This window comes from Pteropus alecto, unplaced genomic scaffold (genome assembly GCF_000325575.1).
Source record: "Pteropus alecto unplaced genomic scaffold, ASM32557v1 scaffold17, whole genome shotgun sequence".
NCBI lineage: Eukaryota > Metazoa > Chordata > Mammalia > Chiroptera > Pteropodidae > Pteropus > Pteropus alecto.
The window spans coordinates 3,689,630-3,709,050 of record NW_006440645.1 but is presented as its reverse complement, the minus strand read 5'-3'; the positions used below and the strand labels follow the sequence as shown (position 1 = coordinate 3,709,050).

Sequence of the window (19,421 nt, the reverse complement as noted above, 5' to 3'; positions counted from 1 at the left end):
GGGCGCGGGGCGGGCAGGGGGGCGGACAGCGGGGCGGGGCGCGGCAGGGCGCGTGGAACCCGCGCTGTCCCTTCTCTTGCAGGCCCGCGTCGCCCCTCCGGACCTGAGCAGTCGCCATGGCACAGGTAAGGCCGTGCCCCCCGCGGCGCCCCGATTTACCAGCTTCGTCAGCTGCGTGGGGGGAGTCCCGGAACTCGGGTGAAAGCCAGAAAAGTCGAGGAGTCGAGGGACCGCCCTCGGGAAACCTCTCGCGCCCCTCTCGCTCCCCCTCTCCCCAGCCCCGGGTCCCGGCTTCCTCCGCGCGTGACCCCGGGACCCCCGGACCCCGCTCCATCCCGCGCGCCCGCCGGTGACGTGGCGGGTTTCGCGACTGAGTGTGTAAAACGGGCCCCTCCCCAAATCCGGAGTCGCCCAAATTAGAACCAGAGCAGGGACAGCTCAGCGTGGTCACGTGAGGCGAGCGCCTTTTCCTCCCCTTTGGCTTCCTTCATTTTCTGGCCCGGTTCCCTGTATTTCAATACGATGGGTGGGCGTCGGCTTTTCCGGCAGAGCGGCCAGTGCGGCTCCCCCAGCTGCTCAGCCCCGCCTTGCTGGGAGGAGCCGGTCGTCGTCTGCACTGATCCTAACCCCCTCCATGAACAGGGTTAAACAGATCCGCTTTTCCTCAGCGATGAACTCGTGGAACGAGTTCTGGATCGAATCGCCCTCGGGACTATGTGGGAACTGGGGTGGGGGTAGGGGGAAGCTTTTACCTAGAGTTGGCTTTCTTTGCCATTCTTAGCATTGATCAAACAGGTAGGGAAGAGGAAATCGTTTAATTTATATAGCAATCTTTAAAAATTGACCTTGTGTTATTCAGTCTTTGTGAATAAAACATCAGGGCTTAACAACTCCACCCCAAAACTAATGTTACAGATCTTATCACTCTAAATGGCTTGCCAGAGCCCAGATAAAATTTTTTAAACAAGTGTTTTAGCTGATCAGACAATGCCCTCTCTCATTTACAGTTCACTTTTTAAACATCAGATGGACTTATTATCAAAGTCGAATAAGGTTTCATGGCCTATTCCAAGAGGAAATGGAGGATTAAGATGAGTTGGTGACTCTGCTAAATTTATACGGTGCTTCTGTTCTTTCTTCCTCTTTTGTATTTAAGAAATATTACAATAGACCGATTCTCATATTACTTCAAGTGGAAACTTTGGTTTAGGTTCTTTCTCATGTAAAGGATACTTTTATGGAATTAACTTCCCTGAGCATTATTCTTCCTATCTTGATATGCTGGTGTGGTGATATGAAATGATGATTTACAGGCATCAGAGAATAATTCTCTTTATTCTTGCTCATTCGGCTGTTTCTTAAATCTCTCTTACAAGTGTACCCAGTGATGTCTGAAGTTTTTCAATCAATTCCTTTTAATTATGTAGGCTCTTCACTCAAGAGAGCATCAATGAACACATTTTTCCAATTGTCAAGTCCCTACTATATACAAAACATGGGAGAATGGTGACTTATATTATAAAACTACATGTTATTTGTATCGCAAAATCACATCAGGACTGTTTTCTGTCAAAACCACAGTTTTTAGTCATCATAAAAGTTACAAGTAATATTAAGAAAGACACGGTGTTGAATTCTGCACTGGCCTTGTTATTAGTTATCCTGGGACGCCATTCAAGTAAAACACTTTGTTAAAATATTTAGTATTAAGATGGAGCTTTGTCGTCTTCATTCTTGCTTTAGCGGGTGTGCAATGCCCACATCCTGCAAGTACACTTTTACCGTCTAAAATTTCCTTCGAACCCCAGCGTACTCGGAGGAAAGCTGAAGTAGCTTCAGTGTTAGGTTTCAAACGGTCTCTATGGTAGTATTGTTTGTTGATCTGTTGGCATGGGAACCAGAGACCATTCTGAGGCAATCTGAGGCAATCTGTAGACTAATGGAATCAGATGCCTGAGTTTCAGAGATGCACATTTTGGCAATTTAAAGTGTATTATTAAATATCGTTGTCTCTTCTTTATTGAAAAAATTAAAACGTAGCCCCCCACCGCCGTAATTCTTCATGACTGTGAACTGTATCTCCCATACTAATGGTTTCCTCTTTTTACTTAACATCGGAGCCTACCGCTTATAAAAGTCTGTGAAAGTCCAGGAATCAGTTATGTATGTGGGGACCACGGCAGGCCTGTCTTGTTAAGAATTTAATAAGAAAGCTTCGCTTGATCTTTAATAGGTATATCGGCATTTCTTTTAAAAATATAAACAAATATTATTAGGGATTTATTACACGCCCGCGCATACTTATGTTCGTATTTTTGTTATATAAACTATAAATTATAATTAATATAGTTCATATCCATGCAGTTTTTTTTTTTTTAAGTTGAATTTTACCCTTGTGATGTCAGTGTAGAGGAACAAAGCTGTGGCGAATATTAGGAACTCCATAAAAAAGTGACTTAATTTGTGGGGTGATCGCCCCTTGAGCTCCCCCTCTTTTTCTGGTCCTAATCCTTGGCCCTTAGCATTGGAGCGTGTGGGGTTCCACCGCTCGGCTGCTCAGAGGGAGAGAAGCATCTACAGAGAAGCTGCCTACTCTTTCTCAAAGAGGACACGGTTAACTGTATCTTCTCCATGACATACAAGAAAAATACGAATTACAAAAGGACCTGCATGTAAACAATTCCTGGACAATATTGACTTTTTTATATGTCGAAACCGCTCGTCTGAATGGCTTTATATTTATGTGGTTGAAAACCACAATATCCATGTTATTTTAGCATTGACTTTGCTAATTGAGTAATAAATTATGATTATTGGATTGGTAGCATTTTCAACTATGTTAAGTTTGGTTAAAAGTTGGTTCAAGACATTTACTGAGAATGGTTAAAGAGCTGTTAACAATTACCTGAATTAAATATTTTTGAATTATTTTTTTTCAACAGTCGATTTCTGATTACGTAAACGTTAATTTTTTCGTTAGGTTTTAAGGTCATTTCTGCACCCTGACTTAACCATATTTTGGGTCGCGTTTCTTAAATTAAGTCCTGATCTATTTCTCTCATTGCTTAACTGGCTTACATGGGTTTTTCATCTCACTGCTTAACTAGAGCCAACTTTTCTCGTAGATATTCTGATTTATTTTGAATACTTTAAAAGTACATTCTGTAGTCCCAGTTTGGAAAAATCAAGGGTTGGCTATATTTCATGGACGAATGATTCATTTAAACATTTTCAATCAGTTTAAGGTTTTCGTATCTTTAATTTTTTTTCAGGTAATGAAACTTTAAAATATCAAATCATTTTAATAGAACGACACATTATTATATTTCAATATAATAAAATTATTAACTTATTAACAATTATAGTTATTAACTATCATAAATTATAAATTATTATAATTTATATTATTATATGAAAATATAATATATATATAATTTAATTATATGTTAAATTATTTTAATATTGAAAAATATTGTATTGATATTGAATATTAACTAAATATTAAATATTTAATTAATATTGAATATTAACAAAGTTCAGTCTGAACTTAGTTTAATTTGTAAGGTTGTGTGTAAAGAGTTAATTGATACATTCAGGGAGCAGGACCGTCATGAAGGCAAAATCAAGCCACATAATCGTTCACTAGCAACTTCACGAACATCAGTCATCGCTCTGACGTGTGGTTAAACTGTACAGGGTTTGATTAGAAAAGAATTCGAGTCGTTTGAAATCACTGGGCTATAACTTACGAAGGTCCTGGGCAGGGAGAGCAGGATGGGTGTGAACGCGTGAGTCTGAGGTGAGGTTCGTTCGGAGGGGCCGACTGCATGGGGATCGCGTCTTCCAGGCCGGTCACTGCAAGTCGGGTCTCTCTGTGGAGAGCGACGCCCTCCTGGGGTCTTAGAGCCGGTGACCTGTCACCGGTGGCCTCTGCGGCTTCGGGTGAGTCTCAGCTCCTGACCCCGTTCACTCTTGTCTTTCTTCGGGATGCTGAGAAAGAACTAGGTCCAAAGCCGTGGGGCCGCCGCGCGGGCTGCCGAGGAGGTCACTGGCATTCGGAGGAGGTCACTGGCATCCGGCAAACCTTCTCTTACCCGGCACGTCCCGGCCCTTGGAAGACGTGCAGCGGTGGCCGGCTGGTCAGAGGCGAGCGGTCCGTGGTTTTCTTCTTTTAGCGACATAGAAGTTTAAAACGGTAGAAATGGGACAACACTTTTACGTCATTTCTGAAATCAGTTTTATTCCTATAGCCTGTAAGCGATTCTAAAACTTCACAAACACGTCGGTGGATTTTTTTTTTAATGAGTGCTCCTGAGACCGTTGCTTTAAGTGTATTTCGGACCCAGCGTCCAGCACAGCGGCTCACACCATACGTAGACCTACGAGCAGACGGTTCGTTGGAAGGGGTCCCTGTTCCAGCTGGCGTCGGTTCCTCGGCCCCGGCCTCACGGCTGCTTTTCCTTTGCGTGCGTCCCGAGCGCGCGAAGCGCTGCGTTCCCACTACGTGCCAGGTGTCGTGCCAGGTGTCGTTAGACGTGGGGCGGAAAAGGGAAATGGAGCCAGTGCGGTTCGGGAAGTGAGCGTTAGGATCTCCGATCTCCGTTTCACAGAAGAGGGGGTCGAGGTTCAGCGGGCCTCGGGCGTGAGGGACGAGGAGGGACGTGGAGGGACGGCATTCTAGGAGAGGCAGCGACCGCGAAAGGAAGTGCTGGGGGGGCGGGGGTGGCGTGCAGGGGCCGGGCCTGGTCAGCAGCTGCAGGCAGGTGCCGGAGCGAGGACGCAGGGGCCGCGGGCAGGTGGGGAGATGCACGGGAGCCTCAGCCAAAGGACTGGGAAGCCTTGGTAGGCGGCGAGAGCATCAGAGCATCGGAGTCGTTAACGGGGTTTGTGTTTAAAGAGGCCACACTGCTTCTGGGGTGGTGTTGCATTTCTGGGGGCTGCAGAGGCGGGGTGGTCCTGTGGGGGTTGTGGGAGGGGAAGGGAGGTGTTGGAAGGGCACTTTGGAATCTGTCACGGTGATGCCCGCGAAGGCTGCAGGCCTCGAACTAGGCAGCACCGGGGTCTGGACAGGAGGGGCCCGCGGGGGAGAGTGGGCAGGTTGGCTTCGTGAGTGGGGCAGTAGCCGGTGGTGAAGAGTCGGGGGACCAGCTCGCTAGACTACCTGGTGGATGGTGTTTTTCTTTGAGTCAGGAGCGCGGGTTGGGGGGTGGGGCTGGGGACAGAGTCAGTAGAGGATTTGCCGCGTTTGGGTTCCTTACAAACACTCAGGTGGTGCCAGCTAGTAGGCGGCAGGTGTACCTGGTCTTTAACAGGTGTACCTGGTCTTTAAAGCGTCTTCCATCTCTGCAGGCCGCCCGCGTGTTTCCGTGCTATTTCTCTCTCCTGCAACTACAGCAGATTTGAAGCTAATTTACTTCTTACCTTTGTGTCGGGCCAGCCGTGTTCGTTAGGTTTCTGCCCCTTGTTTAGCTACGAAAGGAAATCGATCCACGAGTCTGGGCACACTCCTCCCTAACGTGAGAAAGGTATGAACGCGACAGGTTCTGGGGCGTCGGTGTAAGTGGAGCGGTCAGTGATACAGCTTTTCAGGCGCTGCGCCCAGAATGCCCAGCTGAGCAGAGAGGTAGAATAGCACCTGCCCCACGTGTGCTCACTGGAGGCTAATGATTTGCCTACTCACGGCAAACTCGAGGCGTCGCCCTTGTTCGTGGACGGGTTAGCTTTCCATTTTACTGCTGTTGGCGGGGGGAAGATTCTCATCCTGAGAGGGAGGTCGTCGTGGGAGCATTAAAGAAACACAACGGAAATCTGAATCGTGTCGACGCCGTCTCTGTGTCAAGTTACTTAAAAACTTTTCTGCCACTAGGCGTGCAACTTTCAAACTATTTTATAGTGATACTTTTTCCCCTTCCTTGATTTTGAGAAGGAGTTCACAGGTAGTAGGATAATTAGACGAAATGGGAAGAAGCAAAAATAAGAAAGAGCATGAAAGGGAAATGAAGTTTTAGGCAAAACTCAGCGAGAGTTACAGGCCAACTCAAATTTACGGCTCGAACTTTCACCGTTTTCGCTGGGGTTGGCGCAGGGGGAAGGGTCAGGGCTCGCCCTGCCATCTCTGACCCCTGACTGTGAGTGTTCGTGCCCCTCAGTGCTCTTGGACGTCCTGGTTTTTTTCCTGCTTGTTGACTCCGCAGCTCAGATTGTGATCACGTCACAGGAGCGTTTTTCTCCCTTCTTCTCGTTTCTTCCTCAGTGCGGTAATTTTCAATTCTTTTTGTTTGCTCATCGGCGGGACCCATGATCACAGGAAATGGTACTGGGCCTGTGCTATGTATGTCACATACACGAGGCCTGAGCTGCTCTGAGGAGACGGAGGGCCGACCTCTGCCCCGTGCCCCCCTCGGTGCTTCCGAAGGCTTTTTGTGAAACCTGGGCCTCAGAAGAGCCCGCTGCAGCCTCACTGCCCAGCGGCTCAGCGCTTGCTCAGCTGGAATGGCTGCTTCAGGATTTCTGGCTCCCGATTGGTATTACGTGGAATGTCGAGTAGGTGTTGGATGATTTCTTTAAACTTGAAGACGAATTTAAAGAGGGCCTCGTTCTCCTCTGTGCCTTCAGGAGGCTTCGACTGAAAACATTCCAGACAGGTACCTGTCTCCTCATCTTTAAATCTGAAGTTGTTACATAATTCCGTATTATTTTCTTACGTCTTTAAATTCTGCGTCTAGAAAAGCAACCCTGTCCTTTTTTTTTGGTTTAATTTTATCCATTTTATTTTGGCATACCTAGTCTTTATAGGCAAAGAACTTTTCCATTTTAAGCAAATAAAAACAGCCGACAGAATTATAGAGCAGGAAAAATTTTGTAGGTAAGTGTTAAAAGCGTGAATCGTACGTTTGGCCTTGTGCTGTCTGAGACTCCATGTGACTGCACTGGAAAGCATTGGTGGCAGAGGATAGAGGTGCTTGAGGGTGGGGAAGGCAACAGCACCCACGAGCAGCTGGAAAGCACCTAGGGGCGGGGTGGTGCTGGCCCGGGCTGGCGGTCCCCTCAGGAAACACGGGGAAGCCCTCGCGTCTGAGTCAGTCTGAGTCACGGACGGTCACATGGGCCCAGTGCAGACCGCTTCGTGTGGGCATCCGGGGCCCGGACCTGGCTCTGCCCTCGTGACTCACTTCTGTGAGTCACGTCTGGTCCCCAAAGCCACGCCGTGGCCTCGCTGGCTTTCTCGGTGACTCCGATGGATGGAATGTAACAAGCGTTTCCCAGTTTCTAGAAGGCTCTCGGAAGAACCGCCCGCAGGCCTTCCTTCTCGTCGTGGCCGAGATTCCGAGGCTGCTTCTCTCCCTTCTATCCTTCTCCCGGTTTCCTGCAGTCTCGCTGACGGTTGTGTCTTCTCTTTAAGACAGACCTGTGTTGTCTCCTGTGTCCCTCACCTGGCCCCTGTTGTTAGCTTGTCATCTCCCAGCGGCTTCTTCATAGCCTTTCAATGGGATAAAGTGTTTTTTACGTGTTTTTAGAGGCATGTTTTATAAGACATCGTTTGTAGCACCGGCGTTCACAGAGGAGCTCCTTCAGAGCCCTCAGTCAGGCTCCTGGTCACCGACTCCCGTGGACCCTCTCCCGCCTGACCTCTCACGGGACTTCCTGAGGTTCGGGACATGCCCTTTCTCCCTTTCCCCTTGGGACGTTTCTCCCCTTCGGTTTCCATGCCGTCACCGCTTGGACTTTCTGCCTCTGGGAGGCTGCGTAGCGCAGCGGCTGACAGGCCCAGGCCCAGCTCTGCTCCCGGTTTGCTTGCTGCTTGTCCCCTGGGGGGGTTTGCCAGACCTTTCCAAGCCAGCCGGTGTGCTTCTTCACCTGTAAATGGAGTTTGGCCGAGGTCGAGGTGACCCACAGGAAGCTCGCCACGGCACTCAGCAGGTGTCAGCGCCTTCTGACTGCAGGTGACCGTCCCTCCTCCTCCGGCTCTTCCTTCCAGCCCGCTGACCCTGCCCGTCTGACCTCCCCGCCCCCCAGCTCCAGGCATCACCTGTGTGCTGGTGACGCCCCAGCCTGCCTCTCCCCGAGCTGTGGAGACGGGCCAGACCACCGGCCGCCCCCCACCCCTGCCCACGCAGGAAGGAACCTTCCAGACTGCTCCTCCACCCCGGCCGGTGCCCGTCTGTTCCTTTCCGAATCAGCCGCTCCTGACTCGTCTGACCTCGTCGTGTTAGTAGTTTTTAAGCGGTTGTCCCGTCTGCACTCCCGCACAGCGCGTCCTGTTGGCCCGCTGCCGCCGCGGTCACTTCCGGCCAGGTGTCCTCCGAGGGCTCCCCTGCCCGGCAGGATGGGGTCACGCTTCCCAGCGAGGCCTCCCAGCCCCTCCTCGCCCCCATACGTGACCTTCCCCGGTTCGCGCAGCCTGTCGGAGCTCCGGACTCGTCACCAGATCCTCCCAGTCCGGCCTGGTCCCCTGTGTGCCGAGGTCCCCTCCCACACTGCCCTGCCCCCCGAACGCGCCTGGCAACACCACGCGCGACGTTCCAGACGTTTGGGAGGAGTTTTTCTAACTTCTTTCCACTCTTCCCAACTCAGTCGCCCTGGAGAAACCTCTGTGCACTTCGCTATTCACTCGTCTGCCACCTTCTTTCGACTGTAGAGACCATGACGTTTTCCTACGGACCAGGACAGTACTTGGCACGTGGAAGGCATGAAATGGTTGTCAGGGCATCGAGTAAGCAGGCGAGCTGAGTCGTCTGTCCGCCTCAGTGCTCGGTGACAGACCCCGTGGTATTCACTCATCTTCACGATGCCGTCGCTGGTGTCTTCACACCCCCTCGAGGTGGCCCCACTGGACAGAGAGCAGTTGCTGTTTTGCCCGAGAAATGTAACGTCCCAGCGCGCACCAGTGCGGAAGGGCCGCCCCCTTGGACCTTAGCCACTTAACTCCGGGCGGTGTTTCTCTTCACTGTGTTGACCCCTTTCTGCCCCTTGGCCGCGACCCTCTGGGTCGGAGGGAACGAGGGCTGCCGTGTGGACGCTCGGGGCCGGGAGACACCCTGCTCCCCTCGGACTGTGTTCTTGGGGACTCACGGTCACACGGAAGATTTCCTAGGTCCTCTCACAGTGACTGCTGTTCAGAGAAGAACCTTTCTTCTTTCCTTGGGCAAGAGGAGAGACCCCCGTCGCAGAGAAAATTATCCTGACTCTTGTTAAAGTGGAGGGGAAGACGCAGTGGGGCTGTGACCGCCACAGCAGGGGAGAGGTGGGGTTCAAGGCCAAGTATAGCAACGGCAGCTGGGGATTTACAGTCAGCGAGCAGGGCGAGGGGGTCAGTGGGTGGCAAGTTACTAGGGGGAGACCTCAGGGGTGGGGGGACCCCTACTACACTGGCCTAATAGGATTCCTGCAAATGCAAGCCACACATTTACACATGGAGATGGGGGGCGAGGGACTCGAACGGATGTGCAGGGTTGGGGATTCTCCCTGAGCTCACTTAGGGGGTTCTTGGTGCAGCTGCAGTAGGCGGCCGAGGACCAGGCCTAGTCGTGAGGAGGGCTCAGGGGAGCCTGCCCGAAGCTTGGTCAGGGATAAGGTCTGTGTCTGCTGGGTCCGTAAATGCTGCTTTTCCTGGAAGCATAACCCAGTGCCACGGAAGAGAGACGGTCACCGTGCCGACCTTTGGGGCCGTGCCCTGTAGAAGTCCCCTGCGGTGATCCCTCGTCATCTTTAATTTGGTTGGCATTTTTTTATGTTATTGTTGGCACATGCAGCAGTTGGAGGCTGAGGTGGAAGAGACGTTTGTTTCCTCGTGGGCGGTGGCACTTCTGTGCACAGTAAAACACACCTGCTGTACACCGGCCGGGGCTTCTCGGCCTCCTCCCCCTCAGACCTGCTTGTTTCTTAGTTTTAGATGGAACTTCAAGAAGAGTTTCGAGGGACTTTGAAAACATTTCTTGGTAAAAGCAAATACCGGGAGCATCCCTTTATCGTAAGATAAATTTATGACTCAGTAAAGCCTTCTGCTGCTAAAGATCTAATGATATTACAAACATTTTTGGAGAGAAACATTAAAATATTTTGACGGCTAAGCACTAAACATGTGACAAAATAATGCATAGCAGGAAATTATAAAAAATGTCCAATGCTAAATTCAAAGATTTGTATTCTTCTGGCATGTGAATTATCAAATTATCTTTTCAGGCTTCGCCAGGTCACCTTAAAATCCCTAATGCGTGTTAAGAAACAGGCCTAGATGGAGCGTTTTGCAGGGAGAACATGGGCTGCGTGCCTGGCTGAGGCGTCAGGGCCCGTGAGGCGCAGTGTGCCCCGGGTCCAGGCGGTGGGACGCTTGGCTTCCCGCCAGGACGTGGCCCGGGAGGTGTGGATGGAGCGTCACCGGGGCGATGCCCGAGGGCAGAGGCCTGGGGCCCAGCCTCCCCGTCACCGGCATTGGGGCGGCCCCCGAGCTTGCACGCCGCGTTGGCCCTGCTGATCTGCTCTGTCACCGGGCCACTTCCCGTTGCGAATGGGGTCGCGTAGCTCATCGGGTGGGAGCTTCGTGGACAGGCCGGACGTGGCAGAGAGCAGTGGCGCTGGCTGTGTGCTGAGGTCGTCGTGTGAGTCACGTCGTGAATGATGCCCCCCCATTGTTTCCCGCCTCAGGTTCTCAAGGGCACTGTGACTGACTTCCCCGGATTCGATGAGCGGGCCGATGCGGAAACTCTCCGGAAGGCCATGAAAGGCCTGGGTAAATTCAGCCTCCTTTGTGTTCTGGAAAAAAAAACGCGACCTCTGTTTTTCCAATCAAAAAGTCATTGATTTACAGTAAGGTAGATTTTAGACTATTTTGATCGGAAGTATACAGAAAGAGAAAGAAGTACGTTAAGATACCAAAATAACGTGACCGGCCGTCCCGGGCGCTCCGTGTCCAGAGTGAGCAGGTGTTAATCCCGCCTCGCTGCTTTTCCGGCCTCGCCGTGTGGGGACCGGGGACCGGGGGCCGGGGCGTGGAGAAGCGACGTTCCCGCGGGCGCCCGCTCTGCAGCTCCCTGCTGTCTGTGCCGGCCAGATGTCCCCTCCTGCAGACCTGCCACTCTGCCTGTCTCCTTTTAGCCATTTAAAAGCCTCTCTTCCCAAGGACTTCCTCCTGTAACCACCCCGCCCTCGGGGACCCCTGCACCAGTGGCCACGTGTAGGACACGCGTCCCCGAAGCACCCAGCCCACCCCTGCCACTCCACTCCCGCCACGGTGCTGCCTGTGCCCTCTGACCCGGCCTGTGCCCTCTGACCTGTGCCCTCTGACCCGGCCTGTGCCCTCTGACCCGGCCTGTGCCCTCTGACCCTGCCAGGCCGGCTTGTCCGTTCTTCCTGAAAGCGGTTTTCTCCTCCTGCTGGAGTGTTCTCTCCCTCCGAACGCCTGTCCTCCTTGTCCCCACCTGTCAGAACCTTCCACCGGCGAGGCCGTGGCTCTGTGAAGCTTTTCCCCAAACTCCCCTGCAGCTCCTGTCCACTGAGGGAGCCTCCCGGGAACCCCGGGGGAGGCCTGGGCCTCTCCGGGAGCGCAGGTCGCTTTCTGCCTGAGCTCCCGGTTGTTTGTGCGTTTCTGTATTTTTCCCCCTAAATTGTCTGTAACTTGACAGCAGCGTCTCTAAGTTTCGCCTCTCTCAATTCCCTGTTAACACCCAACACGTTGTGCCTTGTGAATAGCCATTATCAGGAGTAACTATGAGTTGCAAGAAGCTGGAGGTGCACTAGGTTTTTCAAAAGTCAGGCTTATTTTCCCGCCTGCTGCACAGTGCGTCAGGAACAGGGGGAGTGCACGTCGCAAATATAACATTCCGTGTAGTGTAAATTTTATAGTTTAGTAAATTATTTAATACAGTGTATTTCACGAGGTTGAGGACTTAAGGTAACCGGGAAGTGGGGGGCGGTGGCTGTGGAGACGGAGGGCACGCAGGAGCCGGGACGTGACTCTGAACTTGAATTTCAGGCACGGACGAGGACAGCATCCTGACTCTGCTGACCTCGCGAAGCAACGCTCAGCGCCAGGAAATCGCCGCGGCTTTCAAGACGCTGTTCGGCAGGGTAAGACCGGACCTCAGCCCGGGGAGGCCGAGGGTGGCGTGCGTTTCAAGACCAGGTTGAACCCCAGTAAAACATCATTTATTTAATGGTTGTGACTTGCCCACTCCTTCTTTCGTTCCCAGTGTCTTAAGTGTCAGCTCACCCAGAGGCCGTGGAGGGCCCAGAGAGCCCCTCCTGTGCCTCCCACTCAAAAGGGCTTTCGTGTCTGCTATCTAGGTGTCGACCTGCGTCACTATACTTCTTTATGGCACAGCCACAGTCTCGGTCCCTTTTGGGGTTAGCGTTTTAATAAAGGAGCTTTTAATTCATTGACTTACGTGCTCTTATTTGATTAACAGTTCAAGGTAAAAATTAAATTTGTTACTAAAGGAATTAGTATGTACCGGAGAACTTAAATGTAGTTTTATTATTCTTAAATAAACAGAAACAAATGGCATAGCAAAAACAAAAAGAGAATGCTCTTGAAACACCATTTCTAGTTGTCCGTGTGCTGGGACTGAAACCCTAGGAAATACTGCTTTTCTTCCATAATTATGTGCATGACTTCTCCACGGCGACGTCGTCCCTCGGTCGTCAGGCGCTCAGAAATGAATGTGACCCATTGTGTCATAGCGTATTATTAGATATTGAAAGAAAAGGAAAAAATGTCTAAAGTCTGATAGGCCAGATTTTGTCTTTAGTAAAAACACATTTATGATTTTTTTCCAGTGGAATTTTTTTTTGAAGATAAACATCTTTCTCGGAACAGTGTTTTAAAAATAAAATATTTTTTTAGCCTGCTTTTAAATATTTATTTAAAAAAAAAAAACTCTTGAATTTAGGAAAAACATCTCTTGAAAACAAGTGGCTTTGCTTTGGTGTAAGCGTCAGGTGAGATGTCAGGAGTACATTATTCAAAGCTGCCTGGCGGGTGGGCAGAGGTCTGTTCCCCTCCGGTGCCTTTAACCTGGAGAATTCTCCAGGAATTCATCAGAGCGGGGGGCTGTCACTCATATTTAGGAAGGACATAGTTAACAAAGTTGTCTTCTCTGTGAATTAGGACCTTCTCGATGACCTGAAATCAGAACTGACCGGAAAATTTGAAAAACTGATCGTGGCTCTGATGAAACCGTCCTGGCTTTACGACGCCTACGAGCTGAAGCACGCACTTAAGGTAGAAAAGGGAGCGTGAGGGTGACCCTCTCACGAGTTGTTTATTCTGTGTGGCTAACACGTCGTCCTATTTTTGTACGTGAAAACTATTCGAATTATTTCAGTAAGGGTGTTTTGGAGGACAAAGCTGTGTGGGAGGCAATAAGAAGAAACGGAGGGAAGAAATTACAAGTGTGTCACATAATCTTTTTGTATCACAAGTCAAATCAATGATAGAGGCTATTTGAAATTTGAATGTTTTTTTTTTAACAGTCATTTATATTTTGTTTTCATGCCTGTTTTCCGATTTCGAGATATGTTTTGAAATGTTTCAGATTAGGCATTTTATCTTTTAAAACAAAAAATTGGCTGATAAGGGAATAATATTGTTAATCATTCCAGGTTAAAAAAGAAAGCTTCAGAGAGAATTTTCAGATAAGACAGATTTCCTTCTACCCTTTCTTCTTTCCTTTCCTTCTAAACACTAAAATGAAGTAGCTGGTAAACTTGTTATAATTTCGTTGTAGCAGATAACCGAATGTGGATTCCCGTGACTGGTGTTTGGAATATTGTATAAATTTGGGTGCATTGAAACATCGGTTCAGGCTTATGGGGCAGGAAACTGTTCAGTCATCATCGGTTAGATTTGGAAGGAATAAGGACACAGATTCGACAAGGAGATGATGTGGCTCAGGGATTCTCACGGACGAAGGGGAGGGAGGAGAAGGCTGATCAAGTTAGGGGACTTTGGGTGCTTGTCCTCTTCACTCTCCTGCAGTGATTCTTTGGGAATAAACAGAATCTTAGGTTATCGAAGAAAAGGGCGTTTTCGCAAAATGCTTCTCGAATGTTAGCGGGAGCAGAAATTCTGCCAGGGGATAAACCTATATTTTTCGGTGCTTGATTTTTTTTGGTAAGACACAGAAATATAAAGAAAATAAGGCTTGAATATACTATGTTTAAAAATTAAGTGCAGCTAGAGCATTGCTCATTATCTTCTTATTTATTAGTGTAGGTAGAGTTATAATCAAAAAAAAGAAAAACTGACCAAAATTATTTTTCAGAATTCCAGAAAGCACGTCCCAATTTCTTTTACTACTTCAATTCCTAATGACTAAGCAATACTATATTTTTTGTTGCCTCTTTCCCCCGTGGACCTGTAGAAAACTTAATTTGGGGGTAGGGGTTTATGTTTTGAGGTGTAGATTGTTTGTCAGTGCTTCTCCCTGTAAATCTATGTAAAGTTCACAGTTTCTCTATGTCAGCCCATTTTTTTTTTACTTAATAATGTTTTATTAAAATGTTTTACTTTGAAACCACTTAAACCGATATATTGCAAATTCGTATAACCTGTTACATATGTGTATACCCACATGTATGCACTAAACATTGGTTTTCATTAGACAAAAAGGGCTAAAACTGTCTGGAAAGAAAATTAATTTGAAATTTCTTAATTCTATAACTAATAGAACTTATATACTAAAGAAACGAATGGTATGTTGGATACTATTTATATCATTATGCAATTTGGGTAATATCTATTCTAGGAAAATCACTTTCTTTCGACTCTTATTGACATTTTTTTTTTTCTATTAAAAATAAATCACACAGGGAGCCGGAACAAATGAAAAAGTACTGACGGAAATTATCGCTTCAAGGACCCCCAAAGAACTGACGGCCATCAAGCAGGTCTATGAAGAAGGTGCGTGTTTCCTGTTCTATTTCGTGCCATCGCCCCTGTCACGTTTCCACGTCTCTCGAGTCGACGCGTGTCTGTAGTTACAGGAGGCGGGCTGTCTGCGAGGGCCAGGTGCACGAATGAGTGAATGAGCAAATAATGCAGGAATTCAAGCTAGTCTTCTCCTTCGTAAGGAAGAGGCCATCTTTTCCTGTGCACACCGCTATGTCAGTATTTGTGAGAAGCTTCTGATGAAGATGGAGTTTACTTTTAAGTAGGATTTGTGACCGGCGTAGGGCTCTACAGATGGTCTTACATTAACCGTAAGACCTTAAGTGGTTTCTTCCTTCCTTATAAAATTCAGTTAGCGAAATTATCAAAGAGAAAAATGAACTTTGTCCAAATGAGAACTGATAAAAAAAGTTCGAGTAAATGTATGTCATTTTTGCAAATGGCAGGGCTCGAATGCTCTGCATTTTGATTTTTCTTTTTGGTGTGCCGTACTCTTTTTGTGTGAAAAAAAAAATGTATTTTAATCTGAAGCAATGCTCTGCATTTTGATTTTTCTTTTTGGTGTGCCTTACTCTTTTTGTGTGGGGGAAAAAAAAAATGTATTTTAATCTGAAGCATGCAATTTGGGTAATATCTATTCTAGGAAAATCACTTTCTTTTGACTCTTATTGACATTTTTTTTTTCTATTGTGTCTGGAACCCAGAAAATGAAATGAAGAGTAAGGGCAGTAGAGAGAGCTGCTTCCTCGTCAGATTTCCTGTCACAGGCTCTCTTCCTACCTGACCGAGGGGGACCAGGCCCCCAGGGGGTCAACTCAGTCAGCAGGCCTCCCAGCCAGGGACTCGAGCTAGGAAAACTGTCCCTGTCCTGGGGTTAGTTTGTCCGTCTTAGAAACGCACCGGAACCCAGCGCGTAGCAACAGTGTGAAGTTCACAGCCCCTCACTAAGCACCTTTCCCAGAGCCGAGTCTCTCTCTCCTGCTTCCCTTTCTTCGGTTGGACCGTCGTACGGGCATCTCAACGGCGGATGCTCGCTTTTGAGTTCTATTTCGTGTAATATCTGTCTACCTCTGGGGCTGCTGACGTTGAAGAGCGAGCCTGCAGCTGCTGGATGACACACACAGTGCCTCGAGGGTCTAAAAACTGCACGTGGCCTCCTCGGCCGTGTTACTGTGCCCTGGCTGTGTGTCCGGCAGCGTGCTGGCCGGTCACGAATGAGGCAGAGATGCGCGTAACACAGCTCCCGTCCTCAAGGAGTTTGCCATCTACGCGGGGTCTGATGTGACTTAAAACTGTGGTTGTTAAAGGGTAGTAAAATTCAGATTAGAGTCAAACGCCAAAATATTTAATGGAGGAAGTCATTTGGAGAAGAGAGGTCATCGCGGCTTTGGCCATTAGGGGAGGCTTCGTGGTGCAGTCACGTGCTGAGCCGGGTTTCAAGACTACTTGGGTGCGGATAGGCGCCGAAGGCAGTTCTGGTCACCCGCTGTCTGCAGCGCCGTGAGGCAGAGCCACCGTCACTGTGGGGACAGATCGAATAAGCACCGTGAGGCTGTGCAGGTGGCTTCGCTGAATCACGAGGCTGATCAGGCCGCTGCGTGTGGTGGGGGTGGGGAAGGTAAGCCAGGCGGCTACGGCCCAAGCTGGGGGGTGGAGGCGGGAGAGGAGGAGATCAGAGAGGGGACACACGCTTGAAAGGGTTCCATGGTGCATTATGGATGGCGTCGGAGCAGAAGAAGGAGTCAAGACTTCCTTTGAGGTTTTGTGTTCGGGTAACTGAAATAAATACAGAACCCTTTGGACTTTTTAAAGCAGAAGTTTCAGGCTTTTAAAGTCCGTTTGTTTTCAGATAATGATGAAATATTTAAGGGCCTTAAAGTAGTGCCCCCGTCCTGCTGTAGCAGCTGAGAGTGAGTGAGCCGGGCCGGGCCGGGCCGGGCCGTGGGCTCTGCCCTCGGTTCTCCCCTTCCTCTCCGGCCTCGGGTGAAATAGGGACGCAAGGGGCACGTTTGAAAGCGTCACCTCTGCCTCTCAGAGGTACCTTTGCTGCAGAGGAAAACTTATCAGGGAGACGAGAGAGAAAACGGACTCTTAGAGGATGGGAGGCTTTCGGAGACTCATCACGGAAACCGGTTGAAAGAAAGCAAGACGAAGTTTTAATTATGGTCGAGTGTGTTTTAGAGGCTTCGTAGCGCCGTCACATGTCTGCGGATTAAAAACTACTCTGGTCGAGAGTGTTTCAGGTGGCTGAGTCATGATTTCGGCTGGACTCAAGTGCTTTCGGGAGACTAATTCGTTTTCGTGTAGCCACTCGGAGCATTCGGCTTTACGGTCTTCGGAGCTCTCAGAGTCGGAGCAGAGGACGTGTAGGCCGACGAGCCGTTTCTTCCCGTCTGTCTCTTCCGTTCGACCAGTGGGGCATCTTTTTCTGGTTGAAGGAAGCTGTACATAAGCATGACGTCATTCCGTTGCAGAGTACGGCTCGAGCCTGGAGGATGACGTCGTGGGAGACACCTCCGGCTACTACCAGAGGCTGCTGGTGGTCCTCCTGCAGGTACGGGCGGGGGCTGTTTACAGACCGACCGAAGCATGCGAAGCTGGACGGGTCTGAGTCTAGGTCAGTCAGGGCACTTGAAATTCCTTTCATCCTTTCTGGTACTTGCGTGATTATGGCCGTATGGTACGTGCGTGTGTGCGCGCGCATGTGTGCGTGTGCGTTTCAGAAGCTGTGATCGGAACTCTCCATAGCTAACTCAGTTCTTTTTTGGATACCGCTGTCCTCTTGTATTCACAGAATTTAAAGTCAGGAGGGTCAGGTTGGTTTTGGACAGTGCTGTGTGATAATGTGAAATACTGTAGGTCCGATGTCACCTTAATGAAAACACGTTAGTCCCAAGAGAAAAGGCTTTATGCGCCTGACCGTCAGGAGGGACCATTTTCCCTTTTGCATGGAGCCGCCCCTGTGATTCAGTGACGTGACGTGTCATCTCCCGCAGGCCAACAGAGACCCCGACGGTGCAATTGATGAAGCGCAGGTTGAGCAAGATGCTCAGGTGAGTGAGACCTAATTGGGGACGGCCGTACTGTGACACGTGCGTCAGAGAAGAGCCCGTGCTCGTGAAAGATCACGACGGGGCTTATGGTAGCATCTAATGTCATCTTGTTTATGGGTCGCATCGAAGACCCACGCAGGCAGATTTCTCTCGTTTTGATGTGGGCAACAAAATATTTCATCTAAAAGCTGAAATGAAATAAAATGATATAAATAGTGAGTCCCACTTAGATATGTTATTATTATTATTTTTTTGTGATTATGGAACATTCACAAAAGAGATTATTTTTCAAGAAAACAGGTGTTACTGATTCTACCGCCAAGGAGGCGGGAAGCTGCCGGGCAGGAGAGGATGAAGCATTAAGCATTTTAGGGACAAACGGTGTTCCATTCTATGATGGACGGCAGAGTTTTGTAGTATTTGGAAATTCCTTTCCCTGTCCCTTGATAGAATCCTAAATAGGATCGTTCTTCCGTTAGCCGAGTTCTAGTGACTTCCAAACGAAGCTCTGCGCTTCAGTGGCGTTTAAATCCCCCCGCTGTCCCAGTGTGGTTTGTAGTGTCACCGCACGGGGAGGGGAGGGTTAGGGAATTGGGAAGACGAGCCTTGAGAACTGGAAGTCGGTAGTGAAGGAAATTCCTTGGGATCCTAGGGTCACATACGGCGTAGTGTTGCTCTGGTCCCACGTTTCTGTTACTGGAACGTACAGTCTGAGTGTCGGCCGTGCACCCCCACCCCACCCCCCGCAGGAGAAGGTCTGAGCCCCGACTGTGCTTAACGAGCCTCCGATTTCTGTCCCTCTGTCCCCTCCGATTTCTGTCCCTCTGTCCCCTCCGCGTCCAGCCTCTCGCCCTGGCCCTCCTCCAGCCCCCTCCTGCCGTTCACCCTGCAGCGTCTCCCGCTGGGGTCAGCCCTCAGGTTAGCTGCTTTTGGAGCCCTGCCTGGCTCCCCAAGTGCGTGTCAAGTGCCCTTCCAGGGAAGAGTAGCCTCACGCGTGTCCGGTCACTGTCCTCGCCACCTGCTCTTGAAGCTGCCTATTTACTCGACCGCCTGGCCAGGGCACTCCACGCCATCGGTCCTTGGATCCTCAGCTCCAGCATACAGCGGGCACTCAGTAAATGACCGATGAGTGACTCTGAAGTAGAGGGGACAAGTTCCCCGTCACAGATGAAGAAGCTGAGGCTCAGGGATTTGACAGACAAGCCCACGGCCCCAGGAGTAGCCGGGGGCCCACCCTCGTTCTGGGGGACAGTCTCTGTGTCCTTGTCTGTGGGCCCCTCTCGTAGGAGGGCGCATTAAACACAGATGGGAAGGGCGGGTCTAGCTTAACCCCGTTCCTTGGGAGGACCCCTTCTGGGATAGGGTAACCTCAGTGTCTTTGCGGGCAGACCTGAAACCCCCTAACTAATTTTCCTGCCTAACTCCTTTCTAAGAGCCACGAATCTCCTTATTAGTATGGATGTTGAGGGTCGGGAGGTCTC

The 19,421-nt window shown here is 49.6% G+C and overlaps 1 protein-coding gene across 1 annotated transcript in view; it reads left to right on the top strand.

The window, feature by feature from the left end:
- The first annotated feature begins 6 nt into the window (after positions 1 to 6).
- Positions 7 to 19,421, top strand: part of ANXA5 (annexin A5) — a 27,028-nt gene continuing 7,613 nt past the window's right edge. Inside the window, exons 1-7 of the mRNA XM_006917744.3 lie at positions 7 to 125; positions 10,645 to 10,729; positions 11,972 to 12,066; positions 13,106 to 13,219; positions 14,809 to 14,899; positions 17,362 to 17,441; positions 17,884 to 17,940. Coding sequence (XP_006917806.1) covers positions 117 to 125; positions 10,645 to 10,729; positions 11,972 to 12,066; positions 13,106 to 13,219; positions 14,809 to 14,899; positions 17,362 to 17,441; positions 17,884 to 17,940 — 531 coding nt within the window. The 5' untranslated portion in view covers positions 7 to 116. The remainder of the gene's footprint in view (positions 126 to 10,644; positions 10,730 to 11,971; positions 12,067 to 13,105; positions 13,220 to 14,808; positions 14,900 to 17,361; positions 17,442 to 17,883; positions 17,941 to 19,421) is intronic.